Source organism: Drosophila suzukii, chromosome 3, assembly GCF_043229965.1.
Source record: "Drosophila suzukii chromosome 3, CBGP_Dsuzu_IsoJpt1.0, whole genome shotgun sequence".
In the NCBI taxonomy this organism is placed as follows: Eukaryota; Metazoa; Arthropoda; class Insecta; order Diptera; family Drosophilidae; genus Drosophila; species Drosophila suzukii.
The window spans coordinates 15512660-15540561 of NC_092082.1; the positions used below are offsets into that span (position 1 = coordinate 15512660).

A 27902-nucleotide genomic window follows, 5' to 3' on the forward strand; every position below is an offset into this window, starting at 1 on the left:
TTTAGTAGGAATTTAACATGCTCTGATCATTGTTTATACTTATAGGATCCAGCACTGAAACTGCGGTTAAAAAAAATTATAACAGCGGATCTTAATAAGAAGAGGATAAACTTCTTTTCCTTAGATTGTGCGAATAGTTTGATATTTAAACACCTTCTTTAGTAACCGCGAATTCTTTAAAACAAGAGGATTAGCTTCTATAGATTGTGTTGACCACACTCAGTTTAACTAAAAACAATAACAAAATGTTGGTGAGTTGAATGTTGGACCCACAAGAGCGCATTTCGATATATGTATTTTTAAATAACTTTTATTTGGCTTTGGAAAAATTTTACTTTTTGTCAGACTTTCGTTCTCCCCACATTCAATAAAAGTGATTTTTCAAGCTTGAATAAATAAAAGTCTCTGAAAGACTTTAATTTTGAAACACCATTGAAAACTGGTATAAAAGACTGAAATAACTAAGACTAATAATAACTGTTAGAAAAGACTTAAAAAATAAAAATTTAAAATAATAGTTATTTATAAATATTATAATACAAAAATTAAAATTTACTTAAAACCTTGAAAAATAAATTTTTTTTTATGAAAGGTATAGCTGTTTGAGTCCCTGATTTATGGGCAAATCACTCAATTAATGGCCAACATATTTTATATTGAACATTTTAAATTTAAAGTTTAACGTTAACGTTCAAAAACTCAAGTACCATGCTTTTTATCCAAAAAAATCAATTTAAATATCACATGTATTTGTCTCTTACTAATCCTCTGATGAATGCTCTAATGAATAAGACAAACAATTTCCTTCATTTTTCCGCCGGCCGTCCACCCACTGTGCCTAGGCCGAGCATTACAACAGCAACACCTTCGCCTTCACCGTACAATTGGCCTCCCCTGGGTGTTCGTGTTCACATGTCGCTTGACTCTGGGTTGTGCAGCCGCTTCTGCCGGCAATCAAATTGAGTGCAAAGCTCGGTTAAAAGCCGAGTATTCGGACAGCGGGAGAGGTGTGATGTGTGTGCGATACGAATGCAGAAACGGTTTCGATTTTTTTCAATTTTTTCCGCCTTCTGTTTTTGTCTCGTTTCGCTGGGGCCCCAACTTATTGCATTATTTATGCGCGAGTAGTACGCTTTTTCTGGGTTTCTCAGTAAGCCACACGCCCGCGGGCCGCTCCACAAAATTGTATAAACAAAACGCGAAAAGCCACATAAAAAGAAGAAGAAACGAATAGAAAAGTGAGTATCACCGGTGACAATCGCAAGTGCAGGGCTCTCCGTCTCAAGTCTCCAACGGGTCTCTCTCTCCTGCTCACACTCACCCAGTGTTTCGCCCAGGCGGAGAAACAAACTCGGCGGCATTCTCAGTCAAACAACAAACCCAACTGAAGTAACAACGAGTCCGTAGACCGCAGTCCGTACCGCGTACCGCCCCCCGAAACAAAAGTGAAATTCTATAAGATCCCGGGTCTTTGGCCCTACCACCCAGGAATATCACCGTGATTAACCAGAAATCAGCCGAATTCGAGCGAATAATCCGCCGAAAGTAATGGTATTTAGTTCCGAGGAAAGTGGGTCTTGAGTGCAGTGCCTTATGTTCCAGCTGCGAAGGGAGGTTAGTGAGCGGTTCGGAGTCTGGGTGCAGCGCCTCCTCGTAATCGTCCTGCACCTGTGGCACCGCTCCAGCATGTCCTTCGTCCGCCGCCGCCAGGAGGCGTTCAAGTGGATAAAGCGCCGCCTGGCCAGGAGGCAATGTCACGTGAGTGCACCGGAAGAAATTGGGAGATACAGAGATAAAGACAGTCAACCATTTAACTATATAACAGCAAATCATAATCTAAATAGGCTCTTATTTTGATATTACGAGGCTATTAAAGTTGCTTTCAGCTTTGTAAAATTTGTAAACAGCTGTTTTAAAGCTCCAAGTATGTAATAGTTAGGGTTTATTTTTGGGAGCTAGTAGCATTCCCTATATCAAATCCTCTTCCAAATTTATTAAAATGATAATTTTAAACATAATACGAGAGTTTTTCAGTTCCAGTGCTGACAAATTATTCACATGGCCTTTAAAAATGAGATCACTGGTTATTTATTTTAATGTGCATCATAACGATGTAATTGTAAAAATGTGATAAATTTAGGTTATTCACTACATTTAGAACAGTCAACCGTTTAAAAGACCACATTTCTCTATATAACAGTAAATCCTACACGAAATTTGTTTTTGTTTTGTTATTATGAGACTAGTTAAGTTATTTTCTGATTTGTAACACTTGTAAACAGCTGTTTCAAAAGCTGTTAACAACTTTATGGTGAAGGTTTCTATTAGGGTAAGTTTAGTTGTAACAATAAAAAACAGATACAAATATGCGATGGTAAAATTATTATACTTTGTGCAAAATTTCATAATCAAAAAAATAGACAGCAATTTAAGGAACTACCTTAATATACAGAAAAGCATCTCACGTCATTAATATTAATGGCAAATAGTTACTAAAATGACAAACCAGATTTTTTCCATTACTTTAATGTTTAGCACTTTTTTAGAGTCAATAAAGTCAGCACTCAATTACTTTTTGTACGAGTATATAAGGTAGTTTTTTTAGTTCGCTTTTTATATTACCATAATAATTAAAATACAGCTCAATATATATGTGCATACCATTTGCTTGGCATGTATAGACTTTCTAATTAGGCTAATATTTTCCCCCTGTGCAGCTCATCCTGCGTTAGTTCCCAAGTGGGTCATCACTCCACCTCACAACCCTTAGATTTTAGCTGGAATTCAATTAAAACTTATTCAGCCTGGCTGTAAATTCAATTAAATACAATCATTTCAGGCTTTCGGTGCAGTTTTTAGCTAATTCTGGTTTTCCTGTGAATCGGGGCACAGCCGGCTGAAGAAGGGTTAGAAAAGTTTCGCACTCGCGTGACTGGCTATAATTTCTCCATCACAGTTTGTAGCTTGGAGTGGTCTGAGGTGAAGGTGCCCACTGTCTGAGGCTTTGTTCCGTTTCCGCTTTCTGCCGGTTTTGCCGGGTGGGTGTGTCCATCGACCTGCCGGAGACATAGGCTTGGTTCTACACAAAACCATGCTTCAACCCCTGACCCCCAAAAGCTCCCCAGAAAAACACCCCAACTACTCCATCCTGGCAAACAGTTGGCGTTGAGCGATTATGGCTGTCAGCCTGAAAGGCACTTCCAGCCTGTTATCAATTCAAACAAACGCCAAAATGCCACAAATGTGAAAACCAACCGACCGTCGAGGAGCCGTTAAGAGGCCCCCAAATTGTGCAAATCAAATTGAATGCCGTTTTATGAAAGTTGACTTTGCCGGTGATTTTTGGCAATTATTTGTAGTTGGCATTTGTGCGATTTCGAAATTTTTGTGTTTGTAACAATGCGGATCTCAAACAGAGCACGTAGGGGTTAAGTTGAACGCCCCAGGCATATTAAAAAGTTTTCTAATATTTGGGCGGTCGCTGATATGAGCCAATAGACTGCAAAATAGGTGTTTTATTTTAATGGCATTAGGCGGAGCCATTGATTTTACAAAACAGATGGGCTAACTTACAATGTTTCTAATATAAAGGGCTGCACTTCAATTGCCTGAATGCACGAAGATAAATTCTATTATCTAGATTATTTTAATATTATTTTCAAAGGGAAGATGAACTCATATACCTAGTCATAAAACCGGAATCAAATCACGAATCACTCACAATTACCCGCATTTAGCTTGGAGATTAATTGACTTTAATTGATTGCAGAAATATTGATACTCTTACTCACAACCCAATTCGCGATGAAACTTTATTCTAATGCTCGTTCGCATTACAAATGAAAATATGGCAGACCCGCCGGGAAGAACACTTAATACTTATATTTATGGGCCACACCGATATTTATGTTTATCCCGCCGCCAAATGTTTATTCTCACCACTCGAAGTTTCAGCGACTGCCCAGATTTTAGGAAACTGAAGCGGAGTAAACACTCATCGCGTGTTCCGATTAAAGAAATCGCATGGGGATCTCGGGCCCTGGAACCAAAGGAACCCTGGAACCCCAGCTCGTTAGCATTACCAGCTTGTGTTTTCAGGAAAACCTGCGTCTGGTATCGTAAACAAATGGCTGTCAAAAGGCATAAGTTAAAGACCGACAAAGTAGCAAACAAAATATATACGGACAGCCCCTATATACATGCCTCTATTTTGTATATGAGAACTTGCCAAGTTCAAGGCAGGAGTTAAAGATGTCTATATGATGCTTTGTATTCACAATTATGACAGAGGGATGGGCCCAAAACAATGGTGGGGGCTATAGAGCGGGGCAAACAATAACATTGTGCTTAAAACAGACCCCAGTCCCAAGCCTGAAATACTGACTAAATGGAAGTGTACGAAACTTTTGGATTTGGCAAGACGAACTTTGAGATACTCTTTAGAATGGAAATTTTAATCAAGAAACTAGCTATCTGGTATAACCTGAGATCTTTTAGTTTTTATATAAAGTAAATGCGTACAAAGATGGGAAATTTTGAAAGATTTGTCAATCAAGCCTTAAAAAAGAATACTTTTTTAGTTTAAACTTTATATTTCCGGTTCAGAGTTAAGATTGTAAAAAATATATAATATTTTTTTTGGAACCCTTGGTAATTCCTTCTTGAAACCCGTTTTAATTGGACATTGTTCTCCTAGCTGACTTAAATTTTGTATAATTTTTGGATTGTCGAAAATTTTAACAATGAAATGGAACAACATGGTTCTTTGAAATATATGTAAAAATATTCATTCCCTGATTGTATTCTAATGCAACCGGTGACCAAGCGCCTGTCAAAGCTGAGATATCCTTGGCTGTATCACCATAAATCACCGATAATTGTGGGTGTGTTGTGTTTATTGTTGCTGCTGCCATTGATGTTCCCCGAGCGTTTTTCTGCCGGCCATTCAATCAGGCGATTCAGTTGAGTCAGCTGAGCTGGGCTCGAATAGAGCGCAAATAGCGAAAAGCCCAGGCCAAATTCAAATAGGCGTTCGCACGCATGGAAAATCATTGAAGCCTGCAGTGGAAAACGGCTGAGTATCTGTGAGATACACCCTCGATTCGACGGGGCTTTTCCATAGCTTTTCGCGCTCCGCTCATTTCAATTTAGTTGGTGCAAAGCGGCCGCCGCAAACGCTTTGAACTCGTTTCCCGGACAGACGGACAACTCTCATGGGTTTTGAAGTTTTTCCTCTATATTGATCTCTTCGACCGATTCGAAAAAAACAACCAAGAAAAATAATAACGCCCAGCGAACCAAAATTTGTGCGCGTTTTGATTTTTTGGCGCGTTTTTCATTTGTTTTGATTTCGCGTCTGTGAACCTTTCTGGCTTTTTTCCCTGGCTTTAACGGCGGCTCCTTCCTTTAGGCCACACAACTATGTATTGATAAATTGCCAGCCGACGATTTCCGTCGTGACCCGCGCGTTATGCAAAATGCTCAAAATGTAAATAAATATTAAAATAATACACAAGATCACGAGAAGGGGGAGCCGAGAGTCTGCCACACTGCCTTCCTTTTGTATGCGCCCAGCCTTTTGCCTTTGTTGGTTTAGGCCGTTCGGATCGGTTATTTCACATTTTTTTTCTTTCAATTTTTGCGCTTGTGCTGTGAAAAATGAAGTGAATCTGTCTGCTGGCCGGCCGATCGCCAAGTGAATCGCCATTGCAACAATAATAATAAGGAATAATAATAATAATGCAAGCCGACAAATTTCGGAGTGCCTTTTCTTTATTTATGAAAACAATAAACGCAACACAACAAACTACGCATTAAGTCGGGGCTCCGAAAAATCGCAGTCCTGGTCCGAACCCGAACCCGAATCTGGATTGGATGGGAAGTGCCGGCGGTTTCCTGGCACGCATATAATTTGCATGTGGATATCGATCTTTATGACCGGAGACGCTTCGACGATGGCTTATGCAATCTGGAAAATATTCATGAAGCAATATGCCCGCCTGCGCTACGATCCGCAGCCCCTCAGTCCGAAGTTGATCTGGCACTCGTACGCGGCCATTCAGACGACGACGGTGGGTCACCCTCTAGCCCCTGCACCTCTATTCGGGGTCACCACGTGCACTCTTTGGCTCTTTGGCCCGTTTCCCTGCCCTTTATTGATTTAAATTGAGTCATTTTTCGCGGTTTTGGCCATCGGCCATTGGGGCATACAAAGTAATTGTAGATTAATGTGGGCTAGCTTTAACTTTAAGTGAGCGCTCAAGACGAGAGCTCATATTTTTGGATTTTTGGGGGCGTGAAAGTTGATTTGTGATTAAACGGCCGCCAGTTCGTTAAGGGAAGTTGGCGAAAGTTTTAACAATTCATGGATTTTTGGGAACTTTTTGCAAGTAACAGGTTTTTTTCGGGATGTGTGAGAAGCTGGGAAAAATTTGAGCAAGGCATTTTGATTTTATTTTGAATACCTATAGAAAGTGTGGTTAAAATGTGGAGTAGATTCTCACAGAACTCCCTTTTATTCAAAAACCTTACTGATTCTAATGTACTTCCCCAAAAATAACATTGTTATATATCTCTTTTTATCTATTACTGCTTATCTATTTACTGCCACATAAATCCTTTTCCTAACACCCGACCAACTTCATTTCTTGACCAGCCAAAGGAACAACTTTACGAGTTTTTTCCTAGGCTTAGGATTGGCAATTTCCGACACTGAACTAGTTAGATCACACCTCGATTGGCGTTATTCAATCAGCGACCAGGGCAATCTACTTACGGCGGTGTTTTCCTTGACATTCGAGTGCGGCGACAGTTGCATTTCCCGCCCATTAACGAAATACGATAGTGCAAATGCAAAGGAAATAGCCGAGATTTGGCCGGATCTGAAAAGCAGGAGCCAAAATAAGCTAGACAAAGTAAAAAAGTGGTTGCCGCGGCATTGATGGGTCCCAAAGCCACGGCTCCTTGGGACCCAAGACCACCGAACTAGCTAAACGGACTGTCTGCCCCCATTGATAATAACAATCGGGAAAAGTAAGAGATGCAATAATTCAACGTAAAGTGTTAAAATGTCGATATTAATTGCAGACTGGCAGCAGCGGCAGTAGCCGCACTTGTGGTAGGACTACAATTCGAGTAGTGGCCAATAGTCCCATCCCCAAGCCCCGCTGCCCCCTGTTGCATTTAAATAAATTGCGATTATGCCGCAAATGTGGCAGCCAGTGCGCCGATCTATGCACTGGGAAAAATTAATTTTGATATTAATTTTTTTTTAAATATATACCATAGACTCTCCGTAGGTAAAGAAGGATTCATAGATATAAATTTTACACAACATTAAAATCTTTTAATCAACAAGAATACAATGATTATGCTCTTATATCTCAAATCCTTGATAGGTTTTTACTTTTCGGATGATATTTTCTGAGTACAAATATTTCAAACTGATATCATATGATGTCGGTGAAAATAAGACGTTAAGTTTATAAATATAAAAACTTTTTAAAGATTAAAGATAAGATCATAAAGATATTATAAGAAATTACTCTAATTTTTGGATGTTGGATCGGAAAGAGATATGAAAATATACTGATATGATAGGAATGCCTGATGATAATTTCCTAATAAGAAAATCCCAATTCAGCATCAAACTTTTTTCCAGTGTGCTCTGGGTGCAGGTCCTGGTCTTGCACTTGGTTTTCGGTGGTTTCGGTGGTGCAACTGCGACTGGCCGTGCGCTAATAATATTTATCAGTGGCTCATTTGTTGGCCGGACAGAGGGACAGATGGACAGGTGGTCGGGGAGCAATGCATTCAATGGCCAATAAACCAAAAAAGCTAATAAAAAATGCAACTAGCAGGCAGCGGTGGCTAATTGCGCCGCCTGTTTGGTGGTTTTGCCGCTGTTAACTTGGCTCGCCGGCCAATTCCGAATAGCTGGATGGGATGGTATGTGATCGAATCGAATCGAATGGGATAGATGGGGGCTGTGCATCCGCTGCTCGTCAGTTTAAGTTTTTGGCTTTCGGTTGCCTTTTTCCACATTGTTCGCTGCAGCGCGTTCAAAGCCATGCATATTTATTTATCGCAGCCTGAGTTTTGCATTTTAACTAGAAATCATGCAAAAACGCCGCGACATGCGATGCCAACAAAAAATCGGCGACGACGAACGGCTTTCAAATCGAATCTCCAAAGCTGTTAAATGCGGTTGAGAGCGATTTTCCCTATGTTTTCCTCAGACAGAGACGGCAACAGAGACATGGAAATCTGTTTAATATTTTCCCGCGCACTCACGCACGACGTGGGAATTTTTTCATCCCGCGACTTGGAGTTCGTCTTCGTCTTTGACTGTGAAATGCAACTCAAAACTGAAAACTAAAAACTGAAAACCAAAAACTCAAAACTGCAACGCATTTGCCATGTCTGATGTCTGCGAGGAGGCCGAAACATTGAACCTTTCATAAACCTCCCACAATTGGCAGGGGCTGTTATTCAACGCACGAGATGCAAATTTGATATAGGAAATGTGTTTTGTAATCGAATAAGCCGATCTGACCTATAAGTGGAAGGAAGTGCAATGGCTTAGTTGGTCTTGGGTAGGCTTTAAATGCGGGACTGTTGAGTAACAATTTGGCTAATATTTTAAAGTTATGACAGCTCAGTTGGTGGAAATTAAACAATGCAGCGGTCGACAGCCTCTCGTTAAAAGGGAAGTAGCTCTGCTCGATCTTTGCTGCCACACGTACAGTATACAATTCCACACACAAATGAATAACAACATGTTATTGTATTGTGTGCCAACCACTGATCTAAAGGCATTGAATTGAACCTTTTTTTAGCTTAAAGTTTGTAAAAAATTTTAAATATGCTTTCGCCAAAAAATTTATTCAAACTGAAAAGACTTTCTTTTTAAACAAAATTGCCAATTTAATTGCTAAAGATTGGCTTAACATTTAATGAAGTGTTTTATACGGTCGCTAAAATTAACTTTATATCATGTTTATTGTACAAGGTAATTTATGAGTCGTATTTTTCATTAAAAAGGTTTAAAAATAACCAATAATAAGGAATCCCGTCATCGACATCCAAACCCTGCCATTAAATACGATTATTACTTTTATGTTTGCCACTTTTCAGTCAGCCTCCTATGCAAATTAATTTTCCTATTGGCCACCCCCGCTGTTTACCTGTTTACCTGCTTTCCTGTCCAGTTTTCAGTTTCTCTTTCTTTAACCTTAGTCTGGGGTTAGGACAGCCCATTAACGACACGCATTCACAGTCATTTTCAATTTCTTGGGGCTGTCACTTTAATTTGGGAGCAGTGGCAGTTGCAGCCCACGCATTTTCACACAGATACACACGCACACTCTCTCTTTGCCTCCGAAACTTGCAATTTTCACCACCCACACAATGTTTGTAAAAGCCTACATGAAACATAAATTCGGTTATCAGCTGTTAACACAAAAATATTAATACTCTGTTTTAAATTTATAAGATCGCCATTCTTCTTTCTTTGATTTCATTAATAATATAAAATCTAAAAATTTTTTTTGTGATATAAATTTTATACTTATGTATTGATGACACAATTTCCAATACCAATTTATATATTTTTTTAATTAAAGCTTAAAATGTATCAATTTAAATAATGGTATACCAATTTTTTCTGGGATTTCTATACTACTACAAGCTAATCCCAAGTGTGGCGCCTCGTTACAATCTCCAACGAGCAGTCAGTCAGCTAACAAATTAGTTACTGACGCAATATTTCTGTGTATCTCTGCGCTATCAAAATCACACGCAATAAATTTAATTTGTTTTGTGGGCAGAGGCAGTGCGTCCAAATGGCAATGGCAATGACAGTTCCAGCTTTTCGGCTCTTAGGCACACCGGCTCCTCCGCAGGTGTTTAGATTGCCGAAGTAGGCTGTTCAATTAATAAAAAAGAAACGCAGAAAACGCAGTCATAATGTTTTGATTAACACAAATGTGACAAGAGATGCATAAAAATTAATTTCAAATCTTGTCTTGAGTCCACTAAATCAAAGGGGAGTGGATGGTGGATGCCCGATTCCCGATTTGGGTCACAGCGGCGTTAGGTGAAACCGTAGATGCGTGAGAGTTGTGCTGGATCGGATCGGAGATCGGTGTGGTTTAGATACACGGCATGGCCCCAAGGTTGTGCTGTCGGTGCAGTGAGGCGACCTTCCTTTAATGGCTTGTCCAGCCAACTAGTGCAACATTTTCGATTTCCTTTTGACGCGCGGCCATAATTTGAACAGCGGGCTAGCAGCTCACCACAGCGACCCACTGCCCAAGACTCACGCACCGTCGACAAAACCCACCGAAACCCACTGAAAACCCACCGACAAAACGCCCCCGGGCGGGCCGAACCCATTCCAAACCGAAACCACCAACCAAAACCAAACCAAACCAAAACCAGACCAGCCGGGGCAATTAATTGATGAGCAGTGCCCGGCACTTGGTCAAGAGTTGGCATGACAGCAAATTGCATTTGCCTCTGATTCTGCCTTTTCTCAGATCGTGCGTGCCACTGCCATGGCCACTGGGCAGTGATCTTTAAGCGGTGGTCAACCGCCTGAATGCAGCGCCAGAATCATGCACTGAAAAAAAGAGAAAAGAACATGTGAAAATTTATTAGTCAACTTTTTTTAAATTTTGAAATAGTTCTCAATAATTTCATTTCATAAAAGTTTACCACTGCTTGTACTACATAATTTGTTTCTGATTTCTAAGAGGGTTTTTAATATGACTGTATGGTCAATAATAAAGGATGGGCCATTGACATTTAAAAATGTTTTAATTCCAAATATTATTTATTAATTTAAATTCAAATTTATATTTAAAGGCATTTTTTTATTATTTTGGATACACCTTTTAACTTATCATTTGATTACTGAGTACCTTAAATACCTTAAAGAAATGGGACCCTGAAAATATGTTAAATTCTAATGTTTTACTTATTTATTTCCAAAAATGGATTGATATTTAAATTTTTCAAATATTTTGTCTCGTTACATTAAATTTATAAATAATTGCAAATGATAAAGAATTTTGAAAATATAGTTTTAAGCCTACACCTTGACAATATTTTCTCTCAGTGCCTGGCCCAAAAAGAAAATATTGATGATATATTTATTGGTATTTATTGGCGTCGCTTCGGCCGCACTTCAAAAAGCCCGGCCTGAACAAATTGTGGAAATTTATAAGCTTCGACAACAGAAATCTGTGTCTCTGTGGGACCGTACTACCAATAAATGGGTGGTTGGGGGCCCGAGTTCGAGTTCGGGTCTGCGGCCCGTTCATTGAGCATGCGCAGGCGCCGAGGGCGACATCTGGCGGCCATCGCTGGCGCTCCAGACCCCGCCTCGAAGGACCAAAAGCTGCCGGCCAGGCAGGACTTGCAGTGCTAGCCACATTCCTTGGCCAAGTTAGTTGCTAAAATCGTTTGGGCGTGGAAAGGCGAGTGAGTGGATAATGGGAAAATAAATGGAAAAGCGCCGGCATCGCACAATGTCACATTGTTGGACGCAGACCAAAAGTATTTCGGTTTGGCAACCGAAAAACCTAACATGCCAGGCTTTTGTTATGTGTGTTATGGTCAAAGTTTGGCTATTTGCTAGGCCGCATCACCATCCCCATCCTATCCGCATCCCCAAGCCCAAAACCACATCCACTTTCACTGGAAATTTGTGTGTGCTCGTATCTGAAAGAAAGTGAATTCTACTGTGCTACACTTGACCTATGACAACGACAACTGAGGCAGCGGCAAAAACAACAACCCCACTAACTACTAAAACTAACTGGAAACGAACGTTTGACGTTTCATTTGATTGTCATGCAACGGGGCCCCTCGCACTCCCTTTCCCTAGTCTTGTCTCTCGGATCAATGCTGTCCCCAATTGATTTCTGTTTAACTTTTAACATGCAACAAGGCGGACCGGGCTGCTTCCCCCCATCCCATATTGTATAGTATGGTATGGTATGGGAAAGTGGATCGAAACTTTGAATTCGCAGCCTGATTTCTATAACTTTGACATCTATGGCTTTAACTATAGTATCCATTCCCATGATATTTCGGTTACTTAAAGGATCAGAACTTTACTTATCAAGGCTTTGGGTATTAATTCGATTAACCAAAGGAATGCCCTTATATTTTACTTGTTTACAATGTCAAATTCAGATCAAGGAAATTATCGATTGAAATAGTTCCTCTTAGTATTCTGACGAACTCTGTACACTTTTACGCTCATTTCGTTTTTTAATGTAGTTTTGATAAATATATTAATATATTTGCACTGATCTGAAATAAAATAAAATAAACGTAAAAAAAATACTTAGCGTAAGATCCAATAGTTTCAAAGAAATAGTTTTCTGGGTTTAAGGCTCGATAAAAGCTTAACTTAATTTTGAAACCTTGGTATATAAAATTTTTATTTAAAAAAACATTGTTAGGAAATTCTAAAAATAAGCTATGGACATACGGATTTGCCCCACTGTCAACCCCTGTTGACAGTGGCAACCGAACTAACTATGTTTAATGCGGCTCTTTGCATTGGCCATTGCTTTTGCCTTTGCCTTAGCCTGTGCATGTGCCGAGCCAAAGAACTTTGGCCCATTTGAAATGCGGCAATTGTGTATCTGGCGGATACACAAGCGCACTCTGAACTCCACACGTGTCTGAGGTCTTTTTCTCTGTGTTTTCCTCTGCATTTCCAGGCTGACACGAACATCGAGGCAGGGCGAGCAGAAGCAGCTGTTTCTGGTTCAGGAGCAGGAGCGGAATTAGCCGAGATCTTGGTGCCGAGTGACACGCAAATCGATGTTCCAGGCGGAGGGAATCCAGGAGGGCAGATCCCGAACCTAGAGACCCCTGACAGGGACATGAAAGAGGCCAGAGCAGCGCCCATAGCCCGCGACGATGAGGATCAGGAGGCGGAGGATCCGGAGGAGGAGGAGTCCCCAGAGGTGGAGCAGCTGTCCGCGAATGCTAATTACGTGTGCTGTCGATACCCGGGAACAGCCTCCACCTCCACCTCTGCAGCAGCCACTTTGAACCGCAGCAAGTCGCGGGTTCAAAAGTACCTCAAGAAGTGCAAGCAGCGGCTAACGGGTCAGCCAAAGATTTCAGCTAGCAGTGCCACCACCACGACCACGATAACCCTGATCAGGAATGAGCCAGCACCCACGACAATCGAGGAGAGGGAGTCCGAGGAGGAGCAGGGGGAACTGGAGGAGCAGGAGCAGGAGGAGGAGGAGGAGGAGGATCTGGCGGAGGGCAGCACCGGGTCCTATACGGATGCCCTGCCCATCGAATGCAGCTTGAGTGCCAGCATTGCCGAGGAACAACAGCAGGCGGTCGACGAGCTGGAGCCGAAAAAGGAGGAAGTCCAAGTCCCACTGGAGATAGAGGTAAGTTACACTGGGAAAAATCAATATAAATATGGTTCATAACTCATGGTATTTGGAAAATATTAGAGGGAAATAAATGAGTATTTCCTCCTTGTTCTTCTTATTTAATCAGAGATAGTTATCAGTTGTCATTTGAAGATTAATTTTTTAAAAGTGTTTAAAATTCACTTTTTAATATTAGGCAATTACAAATAAAGGTACTTAATAGTATATTATAATATATATGTTCATATGTTATATATTGTTTCATGAAGAGGTAGCAATTCAAAGGGACCTAGTCTGGTTACTTAGTTAAAGTTCATAATTTTGAAAAAGAAACAACTATTCTAATGACTCTCGGAGAACTTTTTTTTGTAAATGAAACTAATCTTCTTTGAAGGTCATTTGATCCTAACTTAAAACCAAATTTTCTTAGTTTTAGAAAAAGACTGAATTAAGAAGAATTAAACAATGGATAATTTTAGGATCCCGTGAGAAGATATCTTGTTTTAGTTCTTTTGATGTTACATTTTATTGTAAGCTTTTCTTTCTGTGTTGTCCTCAGTTGACGGAACCTTCCTCAACACCTCCTCCGCAGAGCAGCCCCGGAGGAATCCCGATGCCAGCGCGACTTCCCGCCGACGTGGACGCCACGCTGGCCCGGCTGATTGACAGCCATCTGTCGCACATTTATCCCGTCTACTGGGCACGCACGCGTGCGATTTTAATCCAGCAGGCACGTGAGCGACTCGTGTGCGGATTCGACGGCAGCTTGGCCCGCTTCGAGCAGCGATTCCTATGCAAATTTGCGCAAATTGCCACGGCTCTCCGCACGGCCCATCAAATTGGCGAGGTATGTTACACTGCATGTCCTATAAAGAACCCAGCGAAGAAATCCGAGCGAAAGATATATCATTTACAAGGCAGTTACTCGCAGCAGGCGAAATTAGCTGCAATTTGTTTGACTCTCCTCGAATGAAGTTCTTTAATCGCAGCTAAATAGTTTGCTTTGGTCTGTCCGCCAGGGAGAAATTGTTGGGTAACTGCGTCGAGAAATCGTTGCGGAAATTGGGGAATCATCGGGAGGCGATCATCAGGCGATAAGTGCTCTGCGAAGCAAATAGTTGAGAAAATCGCAGGGTGGAGCTGTTCGTGGCTTACCAATTCGCTAAAGGGCATTGCTAATGGGGCTCTCAATAAATACTTTAATTAGAACAATCATTGCTGTTTGGACAAAGTTGTTTCCCCGGAAACTTACTTACCATTGTTAAAAAAAGATATACCATCTTAATTAATGAATTATTTACTTTGTGTGGTATTAAGTAACATTCATAAGTTGCGCAGACTTGCACTTAATATATTGTAATTAATTACAATGATAATCCAACATAACAACACAATATTGAACTTCAATGTGGTCACATTCCTCGCCAAAGTAATTAATCTTTCAAGATTATATCACCTACAGCTCGCCTGAGTTTTTCCCTTATCAACAAGTCAAAGTCAGCAGAGAATCCCCTTTCCCAGTGTTTTATTTCCTCTTGTTAAGAAGACAGCATCTGGCTATCAGGAAAAATATTTACAAAACAATAATTAAAGATTATTGCCTTTTTATTTTGAATTTTACTTTATTTATTGTTATGAGTAACTTAAAAAATATGTAAATGGTTTTTAGAAACATCTTTAAGTTTTATTATTGGTAAAACGAAGAAGTTTGAAGTTGCTTTGATGAATGATGTTAAATGGATAATTCTTAATTATGGCTATTTGAGAACTCTAAAAAGTATTGGCGGAAAAAATAATAATTCATAAAACTATATTTAAATGCCCTCGAACTAATTTTTGTAATCTCCCTTTTAAAGTATTATAATTAATTAGTTAGTACATGAGAACAATACATTTATTCAATTTCCCCCAACCATTGTAACATTACAGCTGCTGCTAGTGCAGCCCTGGTGGCTAACAGCCGCTGTTAAAATTGGTATAAATTAACAGCGCGCTAGCAGCTGTTTAGCTTGTGGCATGTCGAAGCTCTGTTAGCGGGTCTGTTAACTATGGCTCTCTGCTCTCTGAGAGTCTGTTGCGTTTGATTAAAATGATTAAGCTTAAGTTTAAATAAACTTATGTTTTGATTTGATTCTAAAGATTCTAAAATTCTTAGTTCTCTAAAGAAAGGTCAGAAGCAGCCTCTTTTTTTTTTGTTCTTTTTGGCAATTTGAATTTGTAATTGGGAATGTGTTTTGATGAAACTCCAGAGAGCGCGACGCGCAGCTGCTTAGCTTGTGGCATGTCAAGGTGTCTGTTAACGGCTCTGTTAAGGCGTCTGTTAGCGGGTCTGTTAACGGGTCTGTGCTTCGGAATTCTGGAGTCAGTTGAATATTCGAATTTTTGAACTCGCGGCGCGCAGTCTTGTGAGCGGCAAAAAGCGACTGACTACCCCTCAGATAAAAAGCGACTCGAAGACGAATATATAGAGTAGCTGAGAAAAGTGACCGAGTGCAATCAAGTGCCACTGGCGAATAAATTCGTAGTTTCGGAGTCTCGTATTTTTGGAGTTTTTTGGGGTACAACGCAGAGTGTGCCGAAAGAAATGTGCAAAGTATCGGCGAATTAGCATGCAAATAAATCGAAATCGCCACAGAGTGATGCCCGAATAGTGCCTGCAAATACGTTATAAAAGTGCCTTAATGTGTGATCTTTTTACAATCTGCAAGAAATAATCGTTAAAGTGCGAATCAGCTTCGTATATACGTTGAAAATACTCCCAACCCATACCAAGTGCCACATATATCTCTTCGCCTAGAAGTTAACGCTTTATAGCCGTCACATCAGCGTAAATCAGTGGATTTTCTCGCCAAATAGTTTGAGGTAATTTCTGGTTTCACATTTTATTAGCTATTCAGGCGGGCCCGAAGTTCATTATCATTTATGGCCAATAATTGTGGAGTGTTTTTTTGTGCTGCAGTGTAGTGTGTAGTGTTTGTTTCCGACCCTGACCTCAGGGTTCATTAAAAATCAATTGTTTTCCACTCGAATTCGCACTGGCAATTTGCATACTTATTACACACGGTCAAAGACAAAGTCATGAAAAATAAAAGACAGCCACGGAAGCGTCCTTCGGGTCAGCCTACGCTTTTCAGACTTGTTAGAATCGTTTCGTGGCTTAAGTCGCAGTGAGGTCTTTGTATTATATTTTTTTACATTTTTTTTGTAACCATTTCAATGACAAAGTGGTGGCAAGTGTGGGTTGCCCGTGCTCTGTGCCCCTTCTAAATCGAATTGTCAGAGGTTCTGGGTCCACTTATCAGTTCCCCAGCTCCGTTCGCAGTGTAATTTATAATCATTTTCGTAACGCATACGCACTGTGGAGCATGTGGTGCCTCTGTCCGTGGGAGGCAGCTAAAAAAAAAATTACTAAAAAAGGCTGTAAAGTGCTCGGCGTGACCCACTTAAGCCCAAACACATAAACTTATTTGAATCAATCAGCTAGCCGCACATTTGCCGCTGATTTGGAGTCGTAAACTTGCGGGCATCTGGTTGACCTGTGGCCACTCGATTCGCAGTTGCAGTTGCAGCTGCCTCGGCCTCTGCATGTTAATTGCTATTTAATTTGTGTGCTGTGCCGCCTGGAAAACTCAATGGTAGTTGCGTCGAGTTGCTGGCACTGTTTATTCCCGATTTTATATTCCCCTGGCAGCCGGGCACGTTCTGTAATTTAAATCGCCTTTGTGCGCAGACGCAACAGCATTCTCATCTGAAGAGTCGCACAGCCGTGGAGCAAGTACTTTATAGGGTTTTGTTTTGTTCGACTTGGTTTTATTCTGATTTTCCCCCTGTTCTCGATCCGCAAGCGGAAATTGTGTATTAAGTGTTGCCGAGCAAAGGGAGCGATGGGGTAAAGCCGTACAGTCTGCTAAACAGATTCCAGCTAAACTCGAAATATCCAGTCTGCAGACACAAAAAACATATGCATGTAGGTTCTTAAATTGATATTATTACAAACAAATGGTTCACTCTGGAAGATGTTTTTTAAGACATGCAAAAATAAATGGATATGATTTCGTAATATGAAAGATTTAAAGAAGTTAGCTCTTTAAAATATTAAAATAGACAATAAATATTTAAATTCATTTGATTTTATGATTTGGATTTTGATACGAAATTAATCAGCTTAAAAACAGATTGACAGATACTATCAGTTCCAATACTAAAGCTTATTTGCAACCATGAATATTAAGTATACTAGTACCTATATCAGGAAAATTTTATTAATTGGGCATTCCTAAGACATTTTACAGTTTAGTTTTAATTATTATGAAATATAAACTTTTTTCAAAGAGAATTTTTTGTTTATCCAAAATTTTTTTATAAAGCAGAAACTCTCTATATATATATATTTTTGTTATAAAGTAAAATCTCGTATATGGTTTATTTTTTGAGTGAAGTTATTTATTTATAAAGCCTTCTCAGTGCTTAAGATTTTCTATTAGCCATTCTCAGTTCTTTTCCTGCATTCATTTAATCCAGCTGCCTTCATTAAATCAGAACATTTCTTGCCGTGTAATTGAGAATCTCGGAACACGGCATATCACTTAGCCGAACAGCAATTACGATTAGGAGAGCAGCGCCAAGAGTAAAAAGTCGGGGTAAAAAGAGCCTATGAAGTGAGTGGCTGTGCTTCCGAGTTGCATTTGAAACGGGCCATCAATCCAGCGGCAGATCTGTGCAATAATTTGCAGAAAAGTGCTTTGAACTGTGTTGAACACAACATGATCGGCATTTGTTAGCGATAATGAATTGAACATTTCTGAAAACATGTTTGTACATAATTTGTATGCAGGCTCTGGGGGCCGCCACTCATGGACTTCAACTTTGGAGTCCGTAGTCCATGGTGTTCCATGGTTTTCCATGGTCCGTAGTCCGAAGACCATGGCGTCTGCCATGTGTCTGGGTGTCTGAATGTCTGAATGGCTGGATATAGTATTTGTGTTGGTCTAACTAAGAGCATCTGGCCAAGGCATTTGCGGTTTGTTTTTGCCCGCCCAGCGAAAGACAAACGGGGGAATTAGACGTTCGAGGAGTGGAGTTACGGGGGAAATGTGCAAAGTGTAAAGTGCATATTTATGGCTTGCATAAAATAACTTGTAAAATTCACTCACTCCGCCTGTTTGTCTCTCTGTATTTGCCTTCATGTGAGTGCATTCGCCATTCGAACCGACTGTCTATATATATAAACATATAGGCACACGATCGCCGAGGAAGTCGCTGTTCAGGATATGGATGATATGTGACTGGACTCGCCAATGAGCAAACATTCGAAATAAAATGCCCGCTATGGGTTCATTAATATGCAGCAAAATGTGCACAGTTTTCCCATTATTTTGAGAGAAATATGTGGCATGGCGTAAAGATAACGCTTGATGGGTCAATGAGCCCAAGACCCGGGAGTTAGAGAACCGATTCTGGGTAGAGCTCTATTATAAAGAAAAGTATATTGTGGGCATAGTATTATTAAACGGCCAAATAAGTCAGAAGAAATAAGTAATGTAATATCATTGAGGTAAATTCGTAATTAGTTAGATAGGTAATTTTAGGAAGAGCCACATAAGACTTGAAAATAAAATATATTGATTGGCAAGAAGCATTTTCCATAAGTGCTATTTGAAATACCCAAAGGAAATGCAAATATGTTGTTGTTTTCACAGGACAGTTTTCTTTTCTTTCTAAGAATTTAGGGTAAGCGATATAGTGATGATTTGTTTCACTTTAGGAGTCTTTAAAGCTGTTGTATGTTTATTTTACAGCCCTTTAATTACTTAATTCTGGTGAGCCCTGCCTAGAAACTTATCTTTATAAAGCTGTCATAAAATCCCCTCTGGGTGGTACTTACAAACAAAGATAGTTTTTCGCCATAGATACCATGGTGTATATGAATTCCTCGGTATGTCTGGCCATCCATATTCCCCCTGCTCGGGTGAAAAAAATGCAAGCAATCTGCAGTGTAATGTTAACAATTATTTAGCCGGACAACTCCGCAGCTACACATTTGCCACTTCATTATAAAATACTTAGTCATAAATGCTGTCGCCCCGAACAAAACAAAGCCAAATGCCTTGCCCCTCCAAGTTCCCCCCACTAGCAAACCAACAGATTGAGTTACAAGACGCGTGTTCATTGCGATCCACAGGTCTTCAGATGAGGTTTGAACTTCTCTGGGATGAACCCCTGAAACACAGACAAAAATGTTTAAATTTGTTCTTTTTGTTAGTACTAATTTAAAGTTTGAATTAATTTGCGAAATTTTTTAAACATATTTTTCACGTTTCTAAGAGCTTTATAAATAATATTTGGAAAAATCAGAAAGTCTTCCCAGTTTATAGTATATACTTTTACTGATATATCTTTGTTATATTTTTAAAACATTTGTGGGGTGAATGATACGCACAACTTATTAAATAAAAACCTTGAATCGCAAAAATTTGTTCTGTGCATCGCCAGGCTTTTGTATCTCAGCGCAGCTGGCAATAGATACGAATGCATCCAGAAGATAGCCTTGAATAATTCAAGCGCGTGTGACTCGCTTAGTAATTAACCCAGCACAAAAGCCGCAGGCCAGCGATGAGTCGCGGTTTGGCTTGGCTTGTCTTGGTTTTGCTGGGGATTGGGATCTGAGCAGGGATAGGGATTGGGATTGGAACCATATAGGGGCGGGGAATGGGGCTGGGGATGGGTATGGGGCAGGCACGTCAAGTGGCAGACACCGAATCCGAATCCGCGGCGCTCACAGAAACACTCATGCATATATGGATACTTTTGTTCCTTTATTTTTTGTGTATCGCTGTCTTCTGTCTGCTGTTTGCTTATTTGTTTGCTTTTAGCTTTGTCTTTTGTGTCATCATCGCCATCGTGATTATCCTCATTATGAGCATGTCTCTATTGCTGTGTGCGTGGAGGTGAACGCTTCCTGCAATGCCAACAGGTAGACCAAGACAAAGGCGTCCCATCCAGTACCCAATCCCAGTCCCAGTCCCAGTCCCATTCCCACTACCATCCCCATTCCCAATCCCCTGTAGTCGGTGGGAATCGGCTGCTTCAAATGCCAGAAACGCTCCGGGCAAAGCAAATAGTTACCTATAAATTGTGCAGCGAACAAACGAAGCCGTCAAATCATCCCATGAATGACTGACAAGCCCTAGCGACAATTGTGCGGACTTGGCCACAAAATGCTCCAACTCCAACTGCAATGGCCATACGGCCAAAGAGCCACGACCACGACAACGACACGCTCTAATAAATGGTTCAATAATAAATTACCTCCCGGTTCAGGTTCACCTCCAGGATTTGTTTCGGCATCACGTTATTTGGGCATTTGTCAAGTTCAAGCGTAACTCTCTGTTTACACTAGTCAGCTGGTTTCTGGTAACTGATCAATCTTCACAAACGTTATAAGATAGCCAGAGATATGAACTCTCAAAGAGTTATAAAAACTTCATAAAAGGGGGTTCCTGTTCCCAATTCTTTATCAAGAAGTTTAATTAATGACTAATAATTATCATAAAGGGTTTTATTGACTCCATATTAGGACATTGATAAAAAAGATATTAAGAAACATATTGTCAGTGGTAACTTAATTTTTTCTCAAGATGCCTAATTAAGTACTACCTTTTGAATAAAATAGGTTAAAAAAAGGTTAAAGAATTTTTCATTTATTTATTAAAGTTAATTACAACACGAATTTTAAACGATAAAAGTTTTTTGTAAGCCCTAAAGAGCCATTTTAGAAAGCTTTACTGTTTCTTGTAATCTGCCTAACCCTTTGCCCATACCCTAAACTCCTTTGCTGATATGCCACATATGGCTACAAAAATTGCTGCGGAAATACTCCAACTTTATGACTATTTTTTATGGCTCCCTTGTTCCGAGCAGGAGCTGGGATAATCCCCTCGTTGGTTACATAGTGTTAGCGACACCTTGCCTGAGGGCCTCCGTTGTGAGTAGGATGTCAGATCGCGCCACCTTCGTGATTTGTGGCTTTAGGGCACATGTGCAACAACGGCAACAGCAACTGCAACAAGCAACAAGCAACCAGCAACTAGCAACAGCGACAGCAGCAACATCAACTCGGTGGTCCCCCTAAACTCCTGGTCAAAAGTCCGCTTGTCCATTTGTCCATTTGTCCATCGTCTGGCTTTTGGCCGCCGGATTAGCATTGAAATTGACTTCGTGCTGTGCTCATTAAAATTTTACGTGCATAAAGTTTATTTCGATTTGCCTCGCCGTGTTGTTGTCGCTGCAGTTGTCCTTAGTTCGTTGAGTTTTTCTTTGCGCGGCTTTCCAAGGAATTACGCTTCGTGGTCGCAACTTAGAATATATTTCCCAGAATTTTCCCCCGAAAAACAATCAGCGGGAAAAAAGCAAATATTTGTGCTACTCGTTTCCCGTACTTCCTTATTGGCCAATACAATCTGTTCGAGAGCAGAATGTCCGAGACCCTTCGATAGCGATTCTATCGTTCACAACGCTTCGGTTATTGGTGTTTTAATGCGTTTTCGGGCCGGCTGGGTTGCATTAACAAGTTTACGGCCGTTTTGGAATTGATGTGGCTAACAACTTTTTAAATTACCCAGTCCAAGTCCAAGTCCAAGTACCAGTCGAAGTCCCAGTCCGAGCTGGAAAAGCGGTTGAGCAAACACAGACAGCAGATCAGATCGTCATCATTGTTGTGGAGCTGAGCTGGGGCCTTAACTTCTTCCCCGGTCGTTTGGTTATTATGCCATAAAAACTCGTTTTCAGCTGATTTAGCCGAAGTTCATGATCAGCTGTGAACTGAAAGTGGTTGATTGGAGCAGTGAGCCCCAGAAGAACCTCTGCCTGCTGGTACCGGTTTTTGCTGTTACTTGTTACTCGTGCCCCGCCAATTGCACTCGTAATTGAGAGAGTCTTGTGCTGATGTAACAGCACAACTTGCAGCGGGCAACGGCGGACCAGCAACTTGCAACAGTTTTGTGCCTGCCTCAGCAGCCTGCCTCTGAAGTTGCCACAATATCGAAACGGGCTTTGTTATCTCAGACCCTTCATATGAAACCATAAATGCGACAGCAGCCTGTGCATCCGATCCCATTCGATCCCCATCCATTGGAGACTCAGATTCGGATTCAGATTCCCATTCCCGATGCCATTTCAACACCCCATCGAGGGCCAATGTAAGCAGCAACTTCCTGCATCCACAGACGAAATAATTCGCTACCCCGATCGTTGCACCGAAATGCAAACAACAATTTGCAGAAACACTCACTGGGGCAGTGTGGGGCTTCCAAGAACACTGCTGCCGTGGCATTCCGACCGTGCAGCTACCATGACAGCCTAGACCTGATCTATTTTCGTCTCACTCCCGGTGCCACATCTCCCGGCATTGCGAAAAATCTGCCCCACACAAGCGGTGCATATATGGAGCACTGGAAAGAAAAGTCAATCTTCCATAACTACAGAGATCTCCAGGGATCTAGAGGTAGAACGGTATATGAGAAACTGAGTTCTATGCTAACGTATTACAAATTCCGAAAGAAATTTAAAATTAAATATATTTCAACTAAATATATACTATCAGTGTTTAAAAAATCAATATTTTTAAATCATTCTGAAGTTTACAGCTTATAATTTTATCATCAACAATTTGATATGTGATCACTGAACATCGCTTGTACAAGTGTTTATAATATCACATATATAATATCTTGTTCTATACTTAAACTTACCATTCATTACCATGATATTATCATAAATCTTAGTTTGATATTATCGTCGTACTAAGTACCCATTCACTTATTTGATATTCTTATAAAATCCACTTTAAGCTGAATCAATAGCCCATTTCTCTCCGTGTATATTATATATTTAAAAGTATATAGCGGTTCTCCTCCGCCCCCGCGTCACACATGCACACACTATGGGGGAGCACAAACAATTTGTAGGTGTGGCCGGAGTGATCCGAATCAAATGTGGCATCTACAGGGACGTGGTCATGGATGTGTTCATGGATATGGATGTGATGTTGTTGTTGTTGTTGTTGGGATGGTGGTGCATTGTGGATCCCACTGCAAATGTCGGTGGTGCCAATGACGTTCCGTTGATGGCCATTCCGCGCCAGATCAAGCGGAAATGTGACGTTGACGGCAATAAATATAAAGTGAATCGCTTTGTTGATGTAAGAGTTCAAAGCTTGCAGAAAAATTTCGAAAGAAAAAAAGTGCTTGGTGGGAGGGAGTGCAAAATAACACGCCTATTAATAGACAATCGGGAATATTGGGCATGGTAATTGATGCACGGGAAACATGTGGAGCAGGAAATCAATTGGAACAGCCAAATAGGAAGTGGCAAAAATAGCCAGCTATTCTATTCAAAAAAGTAAAAGATCAGTGATTTTTATGGTCCCAATTTTGGGGCAGCAAAGCGATAAACTTCTATAGTAAACAATTAGAGCCATAGAGATTATTTCTGGTTGGGGAAATCTTTTGTTTCATGATTTTATCCAAAGAATGCAGTTAAATAATAAAGCACCTTAGCACAATAAATTATAAAAAGCGAAACAAAGTGTTATTATAAATTTCAATTTTATTAACAACAATTGACAACTTTAATAGCTGTAATATAACTTTTCGAAACGATCGTATAAATAATTCGAAAACTAATAAGCACTCAAATTAAATTTTTAACAGCTTTACCAGATGATTTATGGCCTATTTATTTCCTCGCTGAATGTTTATTTATCAACTCAGATAAACGCAAAGAAAGTTTATTTATCGCTATTAATATATCAAATTGCTTAGGGGCTTTACATAATCTTCGCAATGTTCCTCCCGTCAAAGAAGTTTGTTATTCAACTTCAAAGCCATTTTTCGCTCACTAATGAAATTCCGCCTCTTTGCTCAACCCACAGCGGCAAATTAAAAATTAAATAACAAAATGCCGAATATCAATTGTTGGCCATCACACACAATTTGGCCAAAAGTAACGGAATCGCCAGCAAAAAATCATAGACACCCAAAATAAAATGGGAAATAAAAAAGGGCCGAGGCCGCCGCTTACACATCATAATTATCCATCGCTGGCGGCGCTTTTGACCAGGTGTGGCCCTTTTCAGCCAACAAATTAATTAAGGCTCGAGCTGAGAAATTAGGAGAAATATGTGAAACCAAAAATTGGCAATACCCCGAAATCTGAGCCCCAGCAGCGCACATTTTTACCCCACAATTTGTTGAGAAAACAAGCCAAGTGCATGTGAACGTGTCGATGAGTGTGTCGCTGGCTTTATTTTATTTTACTTCATTTTATTTTATTTTATTTTTGTGCAACGCCCTGTGCATGCGTAATTTCGCTGGCACCGAAGGTGGTCCCTGGTTCTTCGGATATCCAGAGATACAACAAACCCCCGGCGGAGTCCAAAATCCAAATCCGTGTACGACTGCACCCGCATTGAATAATTGCCATAGGCTGGGCGCCACACGCCGGGACATGGCCATTCATACTTGGTTTCTTTGGCCACACACCATCCATTCATATATACTATATATGAACATTGTACACATATCCAGATACAGATATGTTTATATCTGCATATATGCTAATGCCGGGCATGTCGGCTTGATTACTCATATATACGGTCTGTCGATCCGCTGACTTTGCCGCCTGTTGATGGGTTTTTGTTTCATTTCGCTTCGTTTTGCGGCTGCCGGTGGGTAATTTAGTTTTCAACATCAAAGGCGTGGGAATGGGCAAAAAATACGAAAAAAACGAAACACACACAAACAATGATGAAATGATATATGCTCGGATCCGGGGCCAGGACTCAGACAAATCCTCGACAAAATCTGCCCGCAGATTTATGGCCAGGCACTCGAAAGCCGAAAGCCGCCAATGGAACGGAAATTTGTCGCCCCGCAACAAATTGAAAACAACCCAAGTCCCAGAACAAAAAAGATACTTTTGCATCTTTGTGGTGAAATACCCTTGGTTTCAGCTTTTTGTGTCTATAGTTCTGAGAAGGAACAGGGCCGCTAAATTTCTGAAATGTTTTTATAGAAAAAACTTTGATTATAGCCCACATACTTGTTGGTATATCTAGAAGTATTCATAACCAAACATTTCTTAGACTTTAGATTTTAAACGGTCACTTCAAATATTATACAAAATGATTCAACATTTAAAAAGACAACATACATTACTTTGTAAAAAAGTTGATGGATGTGGTGATTTAAGAATTTAGAATTACGACAGACTAATAGTACTCGACCACCAGCTGTCCTTCAAAGTTGTTCTATGCATAAGAATTTCAATGGTTCAACTTGTCTTTGGACATCAAATCAAACATTATATGACACTGCTGCCGCGAAGAGAGGGTTGGTTCAATGTTCAGTGTAGGCGACACCATCAAAAACAAAACCAAAACCAACTAAAAAACTAAAATTACAGTACAACAACATCGATGACAATGACAGCGGCGTCCGAGCGACGCGCGCATTTGGGTCAATGACGACGAAACTGAAACGCTTCCAATGATTTAGAACCCCCTCGGATGGGATTGGATTGGTTTGGATCCGATCGGAACAGATCGGATCAGCGATGGAGATGGCGAAGGCACCGGCACCGCCAATGGAACATGGAACTTGGAACTTGGCATGGAGCCGGGGCTGCGAGCAATCATGCAGAAAATGTTACGAAAATCATTATTTTAGCATGTGGCGACAGGGGCTTATACAACGATACCTCCCTGAATCACACAGGAAAAAAAACAACAGAATAATCAATGATATAAAAAAATATTTAAAAATTAGAACTCCCTTCCAAAAGTCTGAAACATTTATTTGACGAAACCTATATTGAATAATTATACTAAATCCGGAACGCTTTATGGTCATACTTCTTCTTCTACGTTATAAACACTTTTGAAACAAAAGCCTTAATGACTTTAAACATTTACCTTGTTACTTTAACATACTAGTTCAAAATCACCAAATCTTGTCTAAAGACATATGGAACCAAAGGGATAATCTAGGTAACTTTTTAAAATATTAGTTGATCCTAACTGGATACCTTTAAGCTGACATTTTAAGGACCTAGGGCGAAGTTAAGGGCTTAAAGGTATAAAATATTTCAATTTTTTTTAGTGCAGGTCCGAAATATCAGACAGAGTGAGACGGCAAAGGGGCGAAAGAGACTGCTATAGAGCGGAGGAAGTGGTTGCGTTGTTGTCGTTGTGTGGTTCGGTTGATCGGCGATGATCATTTTGTTCAATCGATTGTAAACGATTCGTTGCGATCGTTGCTGCGGCTTTGATCAAATGACAAAATTGATCATTTTCTGTTTGAATGGATTTCGATCGGCGGCCGTCTTCAGCCCCTGGAACCCCTTGAAGCCCCTGGAAGGCCGCCGAAAAACCCGTAACCCCCCATTGAATACCTCCTCTAGAGCGACAACAATTGATTTATGTTCGCGTCTCTCTCTTTTCCCCCTCTATCGCTCTCTCTTTCCCTCCTGGCTGGGTGGCATGTGCAATAAAATAAAAACAACAACAGCGATCGCTTTGTTACCAATAAAATATCCAAGTTTTTGTGTTGAGTCAAAAGGCGCTATAAATCAAGCCAGTGCGCACCTTTTTTTCCCTGTCTGATTTTCCAAAAGAGCGAAACGAAAACAAAGCGAAAATCAAATGCTTCAAAAATCTGAGCAACTGGCAAATTAGCAACAATGTGAAGAAACATTTTCGCATTGCAACAATTAATAGCTGACCAAAGGATCGGGCTTTAACTCGGATCTCTAGGAGCTCTCTCTTTGGCTTTATTTTTATTTTTTTGGGAATTTTGCAGTCGCGGGACTCAAATTCGATTTCACGTTCCCGTAGGGGTGAAATCTGCGTTGGGCTTTCTGCTTTTCAGTCTTTTCAGTTTGGCACAAACGCTGAGGGTAATAACCAAAAATTAGCAAAAATTGCCAAAAGTTTGACTTGCATGATTTATCTATAATTTTCCATCGCCATCGCCAGGCGGTGCCGTTTTCCGTTTTTTTTCTGGTCTTTTTGGGTATACACATAAAAAAAAAATAAGAAAATGTGTATGTCAATCAAAGAACTCTTATACCATCTAGAAGATAAATGCTAAAAAGTCTGTAAAATATTATAACTTTTCAAAATTTTAAAAATAAACTTTTAAATCTTGACAAGTGAACATAACGAGTGATTTTAGTATTGGTAACAATGATAATGATATAATCTTGAACAATAATTTTACGTTTACTTTTCAATGTTGGTCTTTAAAATGGAGATACCAAACATGACAAATTCTGAGCTCCTAAGGTTTAGTTTTAATTTGAAACAATTAAATTTCCATATTCGCCTGTAATATAATTTGCCATTTATTTATAATTAATTTACCTGTCTAGTTTCACATATTAAATTTGTATTATTCGAAAAAACCAATGCAATTTTTTTTAAATCCACGT

General features: G+C 40.2%; 1 protein-coding gene across 5 annotated transcripts in view; it reads left to right on the forward strand.

The window, feature by feature from the left end:
* Positions 1 to 975: 975 nt before the first annotated feature.
* Positions 976 to 27902, forward strand: part of Pura (Puratrophin-1-like) — a 55086-nt gene continuing 28159 nt past the window's right edge. Inside the window, exons 1-3 of one of the 5 annotated variants that reach the window (XM_036816441.3) lie at positions 976 to 1758; positions 12738 to 13430; positions 13975 to 14262. In XM_036816441.3, coding sequence (XP_036672336.3) covers positions 1594 to 1758; positions 12738 to 13430; positions 13975 to 14262 — 1146 coding nt within the window. In that variant the 5' untranslated portion in view covers positions 976 to 1593. Of the gene's footprint in view, positions 1759 to 5667; positions 6072 to 12737; positions 13431 to 13974; positions 14263 to 15811; positions 16278 to 27902 lie in introns of those variants that run through there. The other 4 variants (XM_036816443.3, XM_036816442.3, XM_036816444.3 and 1 more) reach the window with 4 other exon arrangements.